The sequence below is a fragment of the Vanacampus margaritifer genome, chromosome 1 (assembly GCF_051991255.1).
Source record: "Vanacampus margaritifer isolate UIUO_Vmar chromosome 1, RoL_Vmar_1.0, whole genome shotgun sequence".
Classification (NCBI taxonomy): domain Eukaryota; kingdom Metazoa; phylum Chordata; class Actinopteri; order Syngnathiformes; family Syngnathidae; genus Vanacampus; species Vanacampus margaritifer.
The window spans coordinates 8,885,584-8,902,239 of NC_135432.1; the positions used below are offsets into that span (position 1 = coordinate 8,885,584).

Here is a 16,656-nt window from a genome sequence, read left to right on the forward strand (position 1 = left end):
GCACTCTCAGTCCAGGGCTTGTTTACCCAATCAAAGGTGAGGTCGTCTTCATGCTTGTCTGTGAGCCAACATGCAAACTGTCCAACCTCAAAACATCACCTTAATGAGGACAAAAAAACAAACGTTGAGGAAACTCTATAGAGTGATTCACCTTTAAAAAATACCTCAGTGTTGTGCGTTTGAAACCGTATCCTCTGTCCTCTGCGTCTGTGCCAGATTTGGATTTTGCAATCTGTTTGCATGGCGCGGTCAATGACAGTCTGCGAATAACGCAAAATCCTGTCCATGGGTGAGCAGTGAAAAGACCAATCAAACATCTACTTGGAAACAAACAAGATTGTGTTCTTGTCTCGATGCTGTGAAATCTTTGAGGAACCTTGAAATTAATACTAAAGACATCATTAAGAAAATTTCTCATGGCCTGGTGGGTGGTGTCTGGTCGGTGCTGGATTTCACTTTCCTTTCTTTTCTTTGGTCCTTCCTCGGGTCTCCTGACGGCCTCACGACTCTGGCTGGAAGTGTTCGGTTTAGGTGAACGGTATGGGATTTTTTTTATAGGTTTTAGGTGAACTAATGAATACACACACACTCACACGCGCGCACAGACGCCCATACACATACTCACCCACATACAAAATGAAGAAAACAAAAAAAAGAGAGAGCAATGATGATGACCTGTCAAATCGGTAAAATTACCGAATGAACAATACTGAGCTCTCCAGCAAAAGAAAAAAGAAAACAAAAAAGAAAATTTCTCATGTTTTGGATTGTTTATGCTTTCAGAACAAATCAAACAAACAAAAACGCGCATTATGAGAAGATTTCCCCCAGTTGGTCCTCTTCTAACATCTTCCTACCTTTCCTCTCGGTTCTCTTTGTGACATGTCATATTCTGTTTACCTGATATCACTGATGAAAAAAAAAGAGTGCAATGAGTTCATGGCTGTTTGTCTGACAAGTTTTCTCAGCAAGGTCAGTTGCAGCTCTGCTATTGGAATGCTGAATGCAGTGTTCACCACTCAGAGCTGCAAAATGGATTTGGACGCAAGGTTACTCTAATAGACTCCTTGGTTGTGCCCTTAAAAAATACTTCAGCTTTGTTTTTTTTTTCTTCTGGGACACAACATCTTGTTTTATTTGTGCTGTGCAGTAACATCCAAATAATTTCCGTATTGAAGGCCTCTCGTGGAATGCTTTACCTCCTTGCATCAGATATTGTCGGAACTTTCTGGTGAATTTAGTTTGTCAGGATTTGGTAATCATGGGGGTTCCTTAGTAATTGACAAAAAGGCTTTTATTTTGACAGATATTTTCACTCAAAAAATCATGTACAGTACAGAAAGTTTATTTCCATGTTGGGCAAGGTACAAATAGATGAGGGGGTTCAGGGATATGAAAACAATGATACAAAATGAAAACAATGATATCAAAAGCATTGTGTAATTTAGTCTCCACGTACGAAAGTATAAAAAGTAGAACATCACGTAAAAAAAAAAATTAAATAACAATCAAACAAAATACTTTTTATGCATGTAAACAGCACAGTAACATCGATTTTGCTGGGTGTTGAAAATAACGGTTTATGTCAACTAACAGACTTAGCACCTTCACGAGTCAAGTAAAAAATAAATGTTCACAACATTAAGCGTGCAGTCAGTTAGCTGCACTAAATAGTTTGCAGCAAGTTTAGATTGGATATCAGTGCAGCTTTGACCCCTTACGAAACCAACGTCAAAAAAGGGATGTCAGTAGACTTCCAGAATACCGCCAGAATATTTACCCTCTATTTTCTTTTTATGTAATTCATTTCCTCATGATCAGAACTACTTTGAAGCAAATGTGTCCCCGCGCTCAGGGTTCTGTCGTGCCGGCTCAGCCTTCGAGGTGCAGTTTCTGATTTCGTCTTTCAGCTCAGACAACTGCTGAGAGTGGTTGGAGAGAGTCCCGTTGAATTTCAGGAGAAAGCCATTTGATTGTCTGTCCAGCTCCTCCCTAATTCTCTCCAGATCCTCTGCTAAATAATGAAGACCTTTACACTGGTCCTCCACATTAGCAACACGTCCACCGACTTCTGTCACCTCTTTTTGCACACCCATAGCTGTGCTCCGACAGCCTCGGACCTCGTCAGCGAGTCGTCTCTTCATTTCCTGCAACTCCCCCTTGAGCCGGGTCAGTTTGCGCTCACCTGTCCCAAGCATGGACGCCTGATGTCGAACCAGCTGGACCACACCCTTCATCTGTTGGGCCAGACGTGACTCTCTGTCATGATAGGAGCTGTTCACTCGTCCCACCTGGTGGACTACGGTCCCCAGTGACTCCTGAATTCCTCTCAGGGTGCGGTTGACCGAGCGAACGTTGAACTTCAGGATCGTGAGCTCGCCCTCTTCTTTGACTTGCTGCTCTTTGTTGGTCAGATGCCTCACGATGTTCTGTAATGTCGTGTTGAGGCTGTTCAAACGGTCACCTTGCCTTGCTAATAACCCTTCGACATTCTGATCCTCTGCTGGGTCACGACTTGAAGAGGCGGAGTCCCCTTGAATAGCTGTGAGTTTTTTAGATGAGGAACAGGAGGAAGAACAAAGAATCTCCAGGTTGCTCAGTTGTTTTTGCACTCTGTCCACGTCCATCTCAAGTCTCCCTCGGAGGGACTCCAGCTCCGTCTCCAGGGTCGGAACGGCATGTCCCTCCAGGAGTGCAGGGGCAGTGGCGTTACCAAGTTCCTCCAAAGCCATCAGGAGGCGTCCCTCTAGTTCTCTCAACTTGCCTTCCATTCTGGCCTCCAGGCCCTTTCCTGATTCAGCTTTGTCTGAGACGCTGCTTGCCTTTACCAGTGTCCCAGTCAGGTTGAGCTTAGTCTCGACATATTTAAGACGCCCCTCCAGCATTCCCTCAATGTGGTCTTTATGTCCTCCCAGCTCCACTCTTAGGTGTTTCTGTGACTGATTGAGGTCTGCCACTGACGTTTCCACCAACTGCACCCTGTCACTCAGTCCGCTCACCACAGCGCAGCAGCTTTCTCGTGTGTTCAAATGATGAATCTGTGCCCGGAGGCTTTTCATTTCCGTCGCTAAGTTGCTTGTACTTTCTTCCAAAACATCTTCCATCTGTTCCTGCCTTTCACCTTGCTCGTTCTGACACTGGCGACGTACGTCTTCTGCTTTCTCCTCACATCGGCCCACTGCACTCTCCACACGCTTCTCAAATCCATCCAGGATGTCTGTCCTGGCTGCACTCAGTTTCTCATCCAAGAGCTGCTCTGTAGCCTTTTGGTCTTCCCCCTCAAGATGTATGGAGTCTGACGCTACGCCTCCTCTTGTTGATATCTTCTCCAGTGCTCCGTCATGTGTCATTACTCTGGCTTTGAGCTCCTGAAGCTCTGCCATCTTGGCTCGCAGCTCGGTCCTCAGCTCCTCTACCCTTCCGTTCAGTTCTGTGAGCCCTGAAAAGACGTGTCTGCCGTCTAGAGCGCCGGCTTCAGGATCAGCCCCGGGAATCTCTACAAAGCCTACCGTGGAGGGGCTCGAGGCTACGGCAGGAGCAGAAAGAGGACTGGGGGCAGCAGAGAGCAGAGCGGTCAGCATCCTGTTGGCATCCTCTCTTAGCGAAGCTCGAAGGCTGCCCTCCAAGCCATTCACAGTCCCCCTCAGGGACTCCAATCCCTGGTTCAGTCGTCGCACATCCTCTTCCATTCGATATATTCTCTCCTCTGTTTCACTGTTTAGAGCCAGGCCTAAAACAATGAAGGGATAGCCTTAGTACCATAACAGTGTCAGTTACATTTGTTACAATATCATACACAATAAAAGCAGAGTATATCCATCCATTTTCTTAACCGCTTGTCCTCACAAGGGTCGCAGGGTTTGCTGGAGCCTATCCCAGCTGGCTTCGGGCAGTAGGCAGGGTACACCCTGAACTGGTTGCCAGCCAATTGCAGGGCACACAGAGACAAAACAACCATACTCACAATCACACCTATGGACAATTTGGAGTGTCCAATCAACCTGCCATGCATGTCTTTGGAATGTGGGAGGAAACCGGAGTACCCGGAGAAAACCCACGCAAGCACGGGGAGAACATGCAAACTCCACCCAGGAAGGCCGAAGACCGGACTCGATCTCACGTCCTCTGGACTGGGAGGCGGACGTGCTAACCAGTCAGCCACCGTGCCGCTGCAGAGTATATCATTATTGATTTAGTTTCACCTTCAGTTGGTTCACCATTGGTAGGAGCACGGGTTACTTCTGGACTATGCACCACTGCTTCCTGGTTCTGGTCATGCTCTTGTTCATGCTCTGTGTGGTGTTCTTCACTGTGGTCTGGCATGTGCTCGGGCCCATCTGGATACGGTTCAAAAGAGGTGTCCGGGTAGCTGGCAGATCTTGGCAGTCCGAAGTTATGCATTGGGTAAGAGTTGAAACCACCGGTGGGAGGTCCATTGGGTTGATTCCATGGGGTAGCTTTCACATGAGGGTTGATGGGTGGGCCCTTGAAAATGGAAGCCTTAAACATTGGACCTTTGTATTGTGGTCCCTTGAACTGTGGGCCTCTGAATGGTGGACTTTTAAACGGTGGCATGCTTTTCATGGAATGTTGGTAAGCTGGCGGTCCCTCCATGCAGCCGTAGCCCGAGTACCCAGGACAACAGCGCCATTCTAACTCGGTGACTGTTTTATGGGCCACCTTATACATTGGTTTGTAGATCAGGCGATACCTGGGGAGAGTAAACAATTTGAAATTACTTTGGGCTTTTCCGACTTGCAATTTAGTGATTGGGCAAATAGATAGACGCTCATATCAAAATATATTGTCGCTGTCGACTTGAATCCTCGTATGACCAAATGTAATCAATTTAGTATTTTTTCATAAATTGATACTATTGGTATGTCCCAGCATCACCTGTAAATTTAAGGTGTTGAAAAAAGCTTGTGAACAAATCTGTTAATTCATTTGGTTATTGGAACTGTCGTTTGTGTCTGTGTGGATGTTTTTTTTTTTAGACAATAATGAATAAAACTAGTTAGGTTAGATACATTTGACTAAGCCTGTTTTGTTAAAAAAAAGAAAAGAAAAGATTGCTGTAATACTTTGGGTGCAGAAGGAACTGGCCAGCCATGAAGATAAATGTGAGCACATTTATTTCAGCTTATTACAGACTTTGATGTGGAAAGCTGGTGATGTGTCCTACTTTTTCACAGAGTAATAAATTTAGGATTTAACAAGATTTGGGGGGGTTTGTGTTGATGTTGGTGCACAAAGGTATATGATGAGGATGATGACGATAATGAGGTATAACACCAAATTGAATGATGCAGTGTTTTGGTAGGTCAGACTCGATGGTGATTTTTGGAGATGGGAGTATTCCGCCTGATAGTGATGTTCCATATCATACCTTCTATGATATTACCGGTGTATTTTTTGGGGGATGATAAAAAATTGAAATATCGCAAAATTGACGTGATGACGTAATGCATAACATCATACGTCTTCGTGTCTATTTGGACGTACATTCGTCGCTCGCTGCTGCATAAAAACAATGTCGGAGCATGCGAGGATGCGAGCTGTAGCCAGTTCTGTCGGCCAAGTGGGAGTGAGCTAATTGCCGTTAAAGTTAAGAGGATGCGTAGGCTAAAGACACGCAAGGAGAACATGGAAAGATTGAAAACAGTTCTTGTTGTTTGGCGTGAACAAAAATTCATTACTGGAGCACTCACTCTCCTCATAGTTGATGTGACTTTGTTATGCTAATCGGCCGCTAAGCTAACGTGCGTTAACGGCATGCGCGTTGCTGTTGCGCAGCGGCGTATACACGCACATTTGCGTTATTTATACCCACTATTAATGTCTACAAGCAATCACGGCATTTTCTCGCTCCTCTTATTGACCAATCAGAGACATTCACGGCAAAATAACGCTCATAGGAGGGTTGCCGGTTACGGCAAAATAACCACTGCCTAAACAATCGCAGGGGAATTTTTTTTTTTTCAACAATACACTTGCCTGTGATGTACAGAGCATGACGCCACAGACCGGCTGCTACCGTATTATAAAAAAAAAAAAATGCCTCCACAACACAAGGATCAACCACACAAGACTTTTGGACTTTTAACTCATGCATTTTGCCACTGACTTGTGAGGTTTGTGTTTTCTTTGTATTTGCTAAGTAAATGTGCTTTATGTGCTTTACGCAGTTAATGTTACAATTAGATCTCGCAGGGTAAACACTTTTTTATTTACATTTCATTCCATTACGGTTGCTAGACTTGCACTTTGTTTACATTTCAATTGTGGTAAAAAAAAGGTGGTTTAAATATTGTGCTGCAGTAAAAATTGTATTATTCCAAAGCACCGATCACAAATCTATTGTTAAGGAATTATTACCATTATCGCCAAAAATATTGTCACCGCAAATTTCTTTGAAATATCGTGATATAATTTTTAGGCCATATCACCCAGCCCTACCGCCTGACGGTGATATGTATAAGCAGCCAGAAAGAAAGTATAAACAAAACAATGAGCAGCATTACGGAGGTTGTAGAAAAAATTCAAAGCTAATTCAAAAAAATGATTAAGAGGCTGCATGATGTTTAAGAAATAAAAATAAATAGAGTGTACATGTTACATCTGTGCTGCTACAGTAATATTTGTACAATGAGTGGACAGTATAACGCTAACAATAATATTTACTTAATATATTGTAATGATGATAATACATCGATATATAGAGCATATGAAACATCCATTGATGTGCATTTATATGTGAAATATGTAAAGTCAGTGCATAGAAAATAACATCACTCACATAAGAGTTGGACATTTCTTATGCCAGGAACACTTGTTGTACTCAGCTTTGACATATGGTGCCGCCCCATCTTGCAAAGTGAAGGACACGGTCTTTTCGATCACATAAGCGCAGTGGTTCCTGTTAAAAACGGTGAAGAGAGTTGGCATCATGTTGTTAGTGAATTCCAATTTGAAGTATTGTTGACTTGACAGGTGAGAGAACCAAAACTTACTTGTGTCTGCTGGTGGGTTTTCCTTGCTCGTGGTGCTCCATCAGTCCAGATCTGTAGTCACTATAATGGAGCGGTCTGTACAACTTTGCTTCTCCAAATGACAAATACAGCATCATTGCTATAAAAAGACTTGCGGCCATTAAGAATTTCATCACACAGTATCCAAGTGTCCCGAGTAAAAAATGAAATAAAAATCCTCACAGATCCTAAAACTCGCCTTCCATCAATCAACTTGATGCAAGATCAGATATCCCAAAATGGACTCGTTCAAACTCTGTCAATGAGTTTGTCAATGTGCTGTCGAGCAGAAAGCTAACCTGAGAATGCTGACTCTGTTCATTGGAGCGCCTGTGATGAAGTCTGTCAGTGCACTGACTGTGACTTTGGGTGCCACAAATAGGGCCCCATAGGTCCAATTTGCATAACTCCTCCCACACACCCTCCCCAATTTGACACCGCGGTGCCACTGAAACTGAAGCAGCTGAATTATAGCCCTCACCTAATGTTTTTTTCACTTCATAGGAAAAACTCTAATATTCATGATGTCATATTCCCCATGGTGACATCCTTGCAAACCAGAGTGGAAAAAGACATCACATCCAGAGAGTTTGTACAGTCTGTAATGTTTTTAAAATAAGAAGATGATCCAAAATGAGAGGAAAATATCATTTCAGTGGTTCGCGTTTCAAATTTCTACAAACTAAAGTATCAGAAGAAAAAGAACAATAAATTTGTCAAAAATGTGATCTGATCATCTACCTCGAGGGTATTGACACATCATAACTTTGTCTAAAATAACAACACTACCTTTTTTTTAATCTCCCATGTCTTTATTGAGAACAATCCAAAAATGTCATTGTACTGTGTGGAAAAATTATACAAACAATTCAAATGAAGAACTGGTGGCTCTCTGGCCATCAAATTTTCCAGACATCTTGGAATCTTTGACTTGACATGCCCATGCACATTGTCGGGGTCTGAAGGTGAACCTAACGGTAAACCTCCATGGCCTGGAACAAATAATCGCAAACACTTCCGTGCAACAGCCACACGTGTGAGTGCCGTGTGTGCCGTGCCCCCGAGCCTTCACATCATGAGGCCGGTCTTTGTCCTGTGGAATGAACGAGCTCTTTGCTCTTTATTTGAAAGGTTACTTATGAGGACATTAATTTAGTATGTGCAACTGACAGTAATTTTGATCAATGTTAATACAACAGTATCGCTGTCTGAACCCTTACGTAACAAATTTAAAGTTTAAATAATGATAGCAAAGCTAAAAGTTTAAAGATCAAGTCAAGTGAATGCAGAGGTTTGTTTCCAAATACATTCTACCTGCTTGATGATAACTGCTGAACAAATGCAGACTGAGATCTCTGTAGTCTTCACTTTTGTTCATCACCATTTCAGTTTTCTTGATTTTTATTTTTATTTTCTGGTGTCACAAAAAAGAAAAAACATATATGTTGTATTTTTTGAGAAAATGTATTTTACAAAAAACAAGACCAACAGCAGTAAAGTTCAAATCCAACTGGAACCCGTTGGCTGGACGGGAATTTTGGATAAGGGTCCGAGCTCTAAATTTAATATACAAGTTTAAGTTGCTTGAAAAAAAGTGTGAACTGTACTTGCATTTTTTGTTTGTTTGCTTGTTTTAATAATTTAAATTTGGTAGTTAGTGTTGTTAACAACACTATGTATTATTACATATTTATTTTCACGTTACAGGGATTAAACATTGTATTGGGCTTTGTGGTTCGATTGAGTAATCAATGTCAAAATGTTTGAGAAAGATAAACAATATTGCAGTATTTTTATAATTCTCTTAGGTTGGACATCAATGTGGATGGTGATTTTGTTACTTTTAACTTTTTTTTAAGCACGTATAGACTTGCTAGAAACTGTTTTAACAAGTGTAGCTATTATTTTGCTGATATCTCTTAGTCTTGACTGACTTTTCATTTCTTTTTGATTTTTTTTTAGAGCCTATTTCCTGTTTCCTGTTTGTGCCCCCACCCACCTCATTTACCCGGTAACACCGTGTCCTATGTCGACACTTAGGGTGTGTTGGTTTATTTTTAGCGCACACTACTTTTTTCCCAGGACACACCTTTTCTTCTCCATTTGTTAACAAGCTCCCGTTGTGCGATGTGAAACATGTTGCATCCGCGCTGCCGTGTTCTGGTGGGGCGGAACAAGCGGCGCTTTCTTCTGTCGGCCGCCGGCTGGCGACTCCACCCTGACTTGTGCCTGAATGGCATCACACACATGCCCCGGCGTTCCGCGCGCAAGACTTGCGGCTGACGTCAGACGAAGGCCGCACAGGGTGGGGCCTCACGCCTCTGCCTGGAAAAAGGAGAGAATCCACACATTGCCTTTTCTCTCACTCACAATCAATCAAATATGCACTAATGACGATGAATGAGTCTGTTGACTTTGGAGAGCCTTTTCTCATTTTCTCTGTGCTTATTTAATTTTAACACTGGCTGTCCACATTCAGAGCCAGCCTGTTAATCTCCTGATGTGTTTTTTTGAGACAAGGCAGCGTCGTGTTCACACATTGCATGTCTTTGCAGATCATTTTGACTTCTTGACGTAATAAATGAGGTTTGTTGGCAGTAAGAGCGCCATTTTGTAGCATCTTCAACAACCTAGGTTTAAATCTTAAAATCCCTGGAAGTAACTAATTTGCTCCTAAAAACGTCTAAATACATTCTATTTTAAATATTACCATGCTCCCAAAAACATATTTATATGTTTTTAATGAGGTTTTTTTTATATGCTAGAGCATACAGAAGGCTTTGATGCAGCCTCCGAACTGAAGAGAATGCTTGAAGCAATGGTAGTCATTACAAAAACGGCCAGCAGGTGGCAGCAGAGTATACGAGATCAACCGGGGCCATGTTGCAAAAAGCTCTTTTACCGACTGTTTTAAACAATTTGTGAATAATGATTAAACTTAGCTATATTCTAATGCTAATTGCTGAAAAATGGAAACAGATTGAAAAATACTTTTTTTCCCAATGAAAGAAGAGACTCAAATCTTTCTTTTTGATATGTTCCATGTTTTTATAGCAATAGAACACAATATTCTGTGGGCCTTGCAAAATTTGTCAAAATCAGGTAAAACAGGGGCTTGCTTCAGTGAAAATGGCTGCAAGTGAATGAGTTAAATGATCTTGATATTATAAACACCAGAGAAAAGTGTTGCTAAGAACCTTGCCCAATTTGAATGATGAAAACAACCACCATACTTATAAAGTCAAGGTTGAAAATGATGAAAAATCAAGCCTGTGTCTCTGCTCTCAAAGTCTGTGGGCACATCCTCAAAGGCTTTGTTCAGACTGCTAGCCAAAATCCAATTTTTAGCCCATCCAGATTGAAACTGGATGTCTCATTTGTAGCTTGAACAGTCACGGGACGGATTGAAACTTCATATTGGATATGGACAGGATGCGTCTCAGTGTGAACAGCTGCAAAGTGCAAACACAAAGATCAGATTTGATTGTCCGTCACGTCACTCCGCACGACGCAAATCGGTTCCATCTACCCGACTGGTTCCTCTGCCTCGTCGTTTCCTCCCATTTGTAGCCTGATATATATTGACAGTTTGTTAGTTTTTCGCATGCGCAACGGGAAACAGTGAATTATTGCCTTTTTGTAGCCAACGACTTGTGGTTGTTTAAAAAAAAAAAAAAGGAGGTCATAGTACATTTTTACAGCCCTCACACACCGAACATGCTTGCGAGGAACCAGTCGGACGGTGCGAAGCGGTAGTAAATGATGTGAACTATATTGAGCGAAACCGCCATTTGATGTCGTTGCTACGGTAACCTGTCAGATGGGTTAATATGTGACCCAATCTGAACAGGGCCAGATCCGATCTGGACACTTGCTAAAAACAGTCAGCCCAAAAATAAAAATCAAATTTGAGGAGGAACTGGATTGGAATCAGATATGCCTGCAGTCTGAACGCAGCCTAAATGTGCTCAACTGTCAATCAAATATCACTTCGACAACATGAAAAAATGGATGTGCGACTTTGTTTAGCACAATTTGCTGGAGTAATGAACTCTGCAAGTTTCATATGTGAACTTGCGTGTTTGCTAAAGTCGACTCGGTATGCAGAAAATGATACAGTGTTCCAGCTGTACTTTTTGTCTGAACTGTCAGAGCTTTTGGAGATGCAAGTTCGAAAGGATGTTCTTGTTGACCTTGTGTCACTGTTTGTCTTGAGTAATCAATAGCCGCTCTTGATTGTTCGCAGTCATGCAAAATAACAAACAAAGAGTAATTGGTCTCAACAATTCTGGATTTACTTTCCTGCGCTGAAGCACCAGAATTTATTGTATACATATTAACTTATTCACTGCCATTGACGCCTAATTTTTTAATAATCTTTTCTTTTTATTAAATTGTGAGTTACCGAGTGAAGTCACACGATTAGTTACAATTAATTTTAATCACCTGACACCCCTAATTTTTACTAATCTTTTCTTCTTTTTTGTTTTTTAAAAATAAGAAAATATATATTAAAAAAAAAAGGTTATTAAAAATTAGGGGCGCCAGGCGATTAGAATTTGTAATCGTAATTAATCGCATGACTTTACTAGTTAAATCACGATTAATCACAAATTTTATATCTCTTCTAAATGTACAATAAAAAAACGTATAGGTTTTCATACTCTTGTTAACAAAAGTGGGAAAAAATGTTAAACTAATAGAAATAGTTCAAATGAATTTTTGACGTTTGTAGCCGTCAATGGCAGTGAAGGAATTAAAAAGAAAAAGAAAAAAGAAAAAATTTGGAGCATCGGGCGATTAAAATTTGAATCGTAATTAATCGCATGACTTCGATAGTTAACTCACAAGTAATCACAAATTTTATATCTGTTCTAAATGTACAATAAAAAAAATCTAGGTTTTCATACTCTTGTTAACAAAAGTGGAAAAAATGTTAAACTAAATAGAAATAGTTCAAATGAATTTTTGACGTCTATAGCCGTCAATGGCAGTGAAGGAATTAAAAAGAAAAAGAAAAGATAAAAAATTTGGAGCATCAGGCGATTAAAATTTGAATCGTAATGAATCGCATGACTTCGATAGTTAACTCACAAGTAATCACAAATTTTATATCTGTTCTAAATGTACAATAAGAAAAATTCTAGGTTTTCATACTCATGTTAACAAAAGTGGAAAAAATGTTAAACTAAATAGAAATAGTTCAAATGAATTTTTGATGTCTATAGCCGTCAATGGCAGTGAATGAGTTTAAAAAAAACATTTATGTCGTATTTTTTTTGTGTTTTCTTGAAGATGATTAGCTCATTCTGAGGCATCAGTATCCAAAGAATTGCAGACAAAGACACAAACACCGTCCTGAAAAAAACTCATTTGGAGGCCACATGTGGAGTCAGAGGTCAAGGCACACTTCACACATTCGCCAAAGGAGCAGAATGTTTGCTGTCGCCAGGCTCCAGCCTGTGTGTACACATCTGGACAACACGCACACACACGCACACGTATTGACTGATGTCTCTTGAATAATTCATTTGCTCAATTCTTTCAAATCTCTTCAATATTGTATTCAATTCTTTCTGTAACAAATACAGAAATAGATACGGCTTTCTAACATGTGTAATCAAAATTCTCACATTTAAGATACAGTATGTGGAAAGAATTATTACAACAAAATGCTATGGCACCTACAGAAAGTAGAATAGAAATATATTTTTTAGATATGTGTCCCAAGACTTATGTCAATAGTGTGCTGCACATCGGTGGTTCTCAAATAAACTATAGTTTGGGGTTCACAAAATGACTTGCAATCAAAGTTTTTTTTTTTTTAAGCGTTGTTATTCCTTCATACTTAGGGACCACCGTCATAATACTACATAAACCCATAATAAACTAATGACTGATGATGACATAACAAATCTAACGTCACTGCACAATTCGTATTTTTTAAGAACAAATAGCTTTTTGTTCTTTTAAAGATTACAACTTGTCCTGTCCTCCCACCCCCAAAATCGAATTTAACAATACGGTACAGTATTTTTCTTAAAAACAGGCAACCTAAAAAAAAATTTGAATTAATATGGCAGTTAAGCATAATAATTGGCATTAGAATAATAAGGGTGCCTTTGGTAACATTTCTCTCATGGACCCAAAAGTCTGAGAAGCCCTGCTGTACAATTGACTGCTGACCAGAATAATACTGCCCCCCTGTGGTAATTGCTAAGAACTGCCAATGCTGCTGCTCATGATTTCCGCACAGCTGACCATCAAATGTAGAAGTTGCAGGATTACAATCGAAATGTAATATTAATAGCGTAATTTTTCGAATAGTGAAAACTATTAGTTTTTATTAGAGAAGCCCCCCAAAAAGTAAAAAAATATATATATTTTGATATTGTACATTATGTATGATCCTAAACAGTTTATCATTTCAAAGTCACAGTAGAAGATTACGCTTAAAAATAAATGGCTTATAGAAGGTTTTATGTAGACAAAACGCACTCCAACAGCTCTTTCATGACTTTCTTCCACCTCCCAGGCTCCTTCTCAACATTCAACACTTGACACAAGATGGCGCCAACGTGCCAAAGAGATATGGAGAATTATGTTTGTATTTGCCAGGACTTTGGCACCATCTTGTGGCATTTTTGAGTATTTCAGAAAGTGCACACAAAAAAAAGCGAAAAAGACAAGTTTTTCAGCGAATAACGGCGGATGGACTCCAAAACATAATTTTCTTGAAAGGTAGAACACTGCATACTTTTGTGACTTATGTTTTGCTTTTTCAATAGTAAAATCGTTCCTGTGTGCAGTGTGATAGGGAAAACCATACCCAAGCATGGATGGATTTCCTCTCACGTGACCGCGTGCCACTTCTTACATCTGCCATCATGACAGAGGACCCACAGGCTCGCGCATATCTCCATTTCTTCAAGAGGAGACTCTTTTCATGAGCTTGTTTGTCAGTCTTCACTGGCTGCTTTAATTACAGGCCCGAGGCTGCACTTTAACTCCTGCGTGCGCGCGCGCGTGAGTCAGTCAGTGAAGGCAAGCCAGTTCACGTCACCACGAGCTTCTTTGGTTGTCTCGTTCGGGGAGCTGAGGCTGAGAGGATGCCAAACGGCGTCTCTGCTGTTGTCATCCTAGACCATGCGCGACCTCCGTTAAATCCACGACGCGGCGGCGTGGAAGCACCATGGCTGTTGACGGTAGGCCCCTTGCTTTCTTTCATTCGACACTCAAACCTGCTATGATGGCTTTGGTTGAAGAAACTTACCACATTAGCTCCAAGTGCTCAGTCTCGCAAAAGCCACACTTGTTCAACTTCTTTTCGGACTGATGTGCTTTTTCCCCCTCCCCCCTTTTAAATGCTTATTTTGGTCATGAAAGATATTTACAGTGGTACCTTGCGAAAGGAGATTTGGCGGGGTTCGGATTATATTTTTTTTTTAGGTCAGCGCTGTTTGAAGTGAACACAACTCGCTTCACACAGCGCAGTGGTTTGGAAGATTGTAAAACAATTCTTAAAAAAAAAGAAGGGGCTTCAGGTAATGTTTGCAGTCAAATTAAGCAAATCAAAGAGAAGTAGACGTTGCATATTTTGAATCCCCCAGCCAATTTAATGCTTTATTCAATTCCTACAACTGGAACGGTGACATTTCTGTTTGTAACGCCTAGATGAATAATGATCATGAAGTTAGAAAATAAATAGTAAGAATACCTTTTAACATAAAGCTGTAATGTAGTTAGATTAAAAGGATACAGTGGCACCTTCAATTATGAGTTTATTTCATTCCATGACCATGCTCGTAACTCAACTCTCAAATCCCAAATACAAAAATCATCGTTTCCCATTGAAATGAATGGAAATGCTTCAGTCAAAAAAACAAAAAAACAAAAAAAAAAACCTCTCTGTACTTTGTAACTTTCTTTGTAATTTATTTTTGTTTAAATAAGGATACTAGTCCAGAAATCTACCGTCATGACTAGGGGTGTGCCAAAAAATCGATTCTCATAAGAATCGCGATTCTCATTTAGTACGATTCAGAATCGATTTTAAATGTCCCAAAATCAATTTGATTTGAATTATTTTATACTGTCTTGCCTTTGTTTGTATGTGCCTTTATTGGGAACGCTGTTCATGTTGTACCCGATTTGGCCACTTAGGGGCAGTGTGGTTCCACGCGGTCTGATACACTGTTAAGTTGTAGCCACATTAGAGAGTAGAAGGAAAAAGTCACGATCAAGTTATTCCAATAAAAGTTGTTTTTTTGCAGCATGGAGCCGTTCTTTTGAGTGATAAAAGTGCCGCGCTAATTAGCATTAGCGAGTCCGACTGGAGTAGATCATTACGATTCCTTGAACATCTATAAATTCATTAAAAAAAATCATTGTCAATCAAATCATTTTTAATCAAAAATCGTGCTTAATCGAAATCGATTCTGAATCGAATCGCACACCCACAAATCGGAATCGAATCGAATCGAATCGTGAGACATTCAAAGATTCCCACCCTTAGTCATGACATCATTAATGAGAATATAAAGAGTTTCTTTCAGTATGGGCACTTTGGCCACCTGGGGGCAGTATAACCGGGATATACATGAAGACGGTCAAAACGACTTCTTTGTAAGCCTCAGTTGTGTTTTTTTCCCCGCTGAGAATCAAGAATATATACCTGTGAGTAGTGTTCTATTGTCCGTCAATATGTCAAAACAACAAATCGGTGCCGGCGGTGCCTCAAAAAACTCGCAAGTCAGGCCATATATACAAAAACATACTGTATAATTGCTTAGCATTGCTTAGCATTGCTTATAGCATAGCGCCAGTCCCTTCTGACAGACTGTCCTGTCCTGTTTACAAATTATTTTTAGTCAATTCAAGATGTTACACACAAACACATCTGCGCGCTGCGCGCCAAACGCATCAATCAGTAATGAAGGGTTGCGTTCCGTGCCAAGAGAAGCATGTTTACTGTATTTCTACACGTTCTTTAATTAGCCCGTGTTGCTCAACCGCCTGCTGTTGAGCGGGCTTGGAAGTCTGCCCGACAAACTTCTACAACCGCTCTGCAAAAGTTTCAAACATGCCGAGGCCAAATTCTTGTAGCAAACTGGAATGAGTGCGAAGGCATCACCGCACAATGACGGTCTGTGTCACGCTGTGCCATGTTGATTGTCTTTCGTGGTCTTTCCTCTCCACAGCGGCGTCCAGTTTTAGTTTCTGCCGGCCAGCCGTGGAGTATCGAGCCCTGCCCGACGACTTTAAAGAGCAGCTGAGCGCGCGCACGGGCGGCAACCTGACCTGGCACGACGGCCGAGGCCAGAGGTCGGCGGGAGGCGGGGCGGTCAAGCTACTGCAGCGGCCGGGCGCGGATGCCCGTCAGGTACGCTGCACGGGGGGGTCGTCATCTACCACCTTCACTTGCTCGGTACACTCGTATCTCAAATCGGAAGGAAAGGAAGAAGAAAGAACCCATTTTTGAAAAATAATCACGTTGTTTTTTTTCCCTCAATATTGCGATTGCGATTAAATATGTGATTTTTTTTTTTTCAAGTCATCTTCCAATGTTTTTTTTTTAACATAAGCAATAAATGAATCTGTTATACAATAAACAATATCAGATTTA

General features: G+C 40.9%; 2 protein-coding genes across 2 annotated transcripts in view; one reads left to right on the forward strand and one right to left on the reverse strand.

Annotated features, from left to right (window-relative positions):
• Positions 1-16,656, forward strand: part of samd10a (sterile alpha motif domain containing 10a) — a 39,923-nt gene that overhangs the window by 18,278 nt on the left and 4,989 nt on the right. Inside the window, exons 3-4 of the mRNA XM_077569694.1 lie at positions 12,327-14,236; positions 16,232-16,413. Coding sequence (XP_077425820.1) covers positions 14,224-14,236; positions 16,232-16,413 — 195 coding nt within the window. The 5' untranslated portion in view covers positions 12,327-14,223. The remainder of the gene's footprint in view (positions 1-12,326; positions 14,237-16,231; positions 16,414-16,656) is intronic.
• On the reverse strand, positions 1,330-7,359 carry emilin3a (elastin microfibril interfacer 3a). The gene is made up of 4 exons (XM_077576466.1): positions 7,014-7,359; positions 6,800-6,919; positions 4,203-4,711; positions 1,330-3,730 (listed from the first exon to the last, which is right to left on the reverse strand). Exons 1-4 carry the CDS (start codon positions 7,163-7,165, stop codon positions 1,824-1,826), a joined length of 2,688 nt encoding a protein of 895 aa, XP_077432592.1. The 5' UTR covers positions 7,166-7,359; the 3' UTR covers positions 1,330-1,823.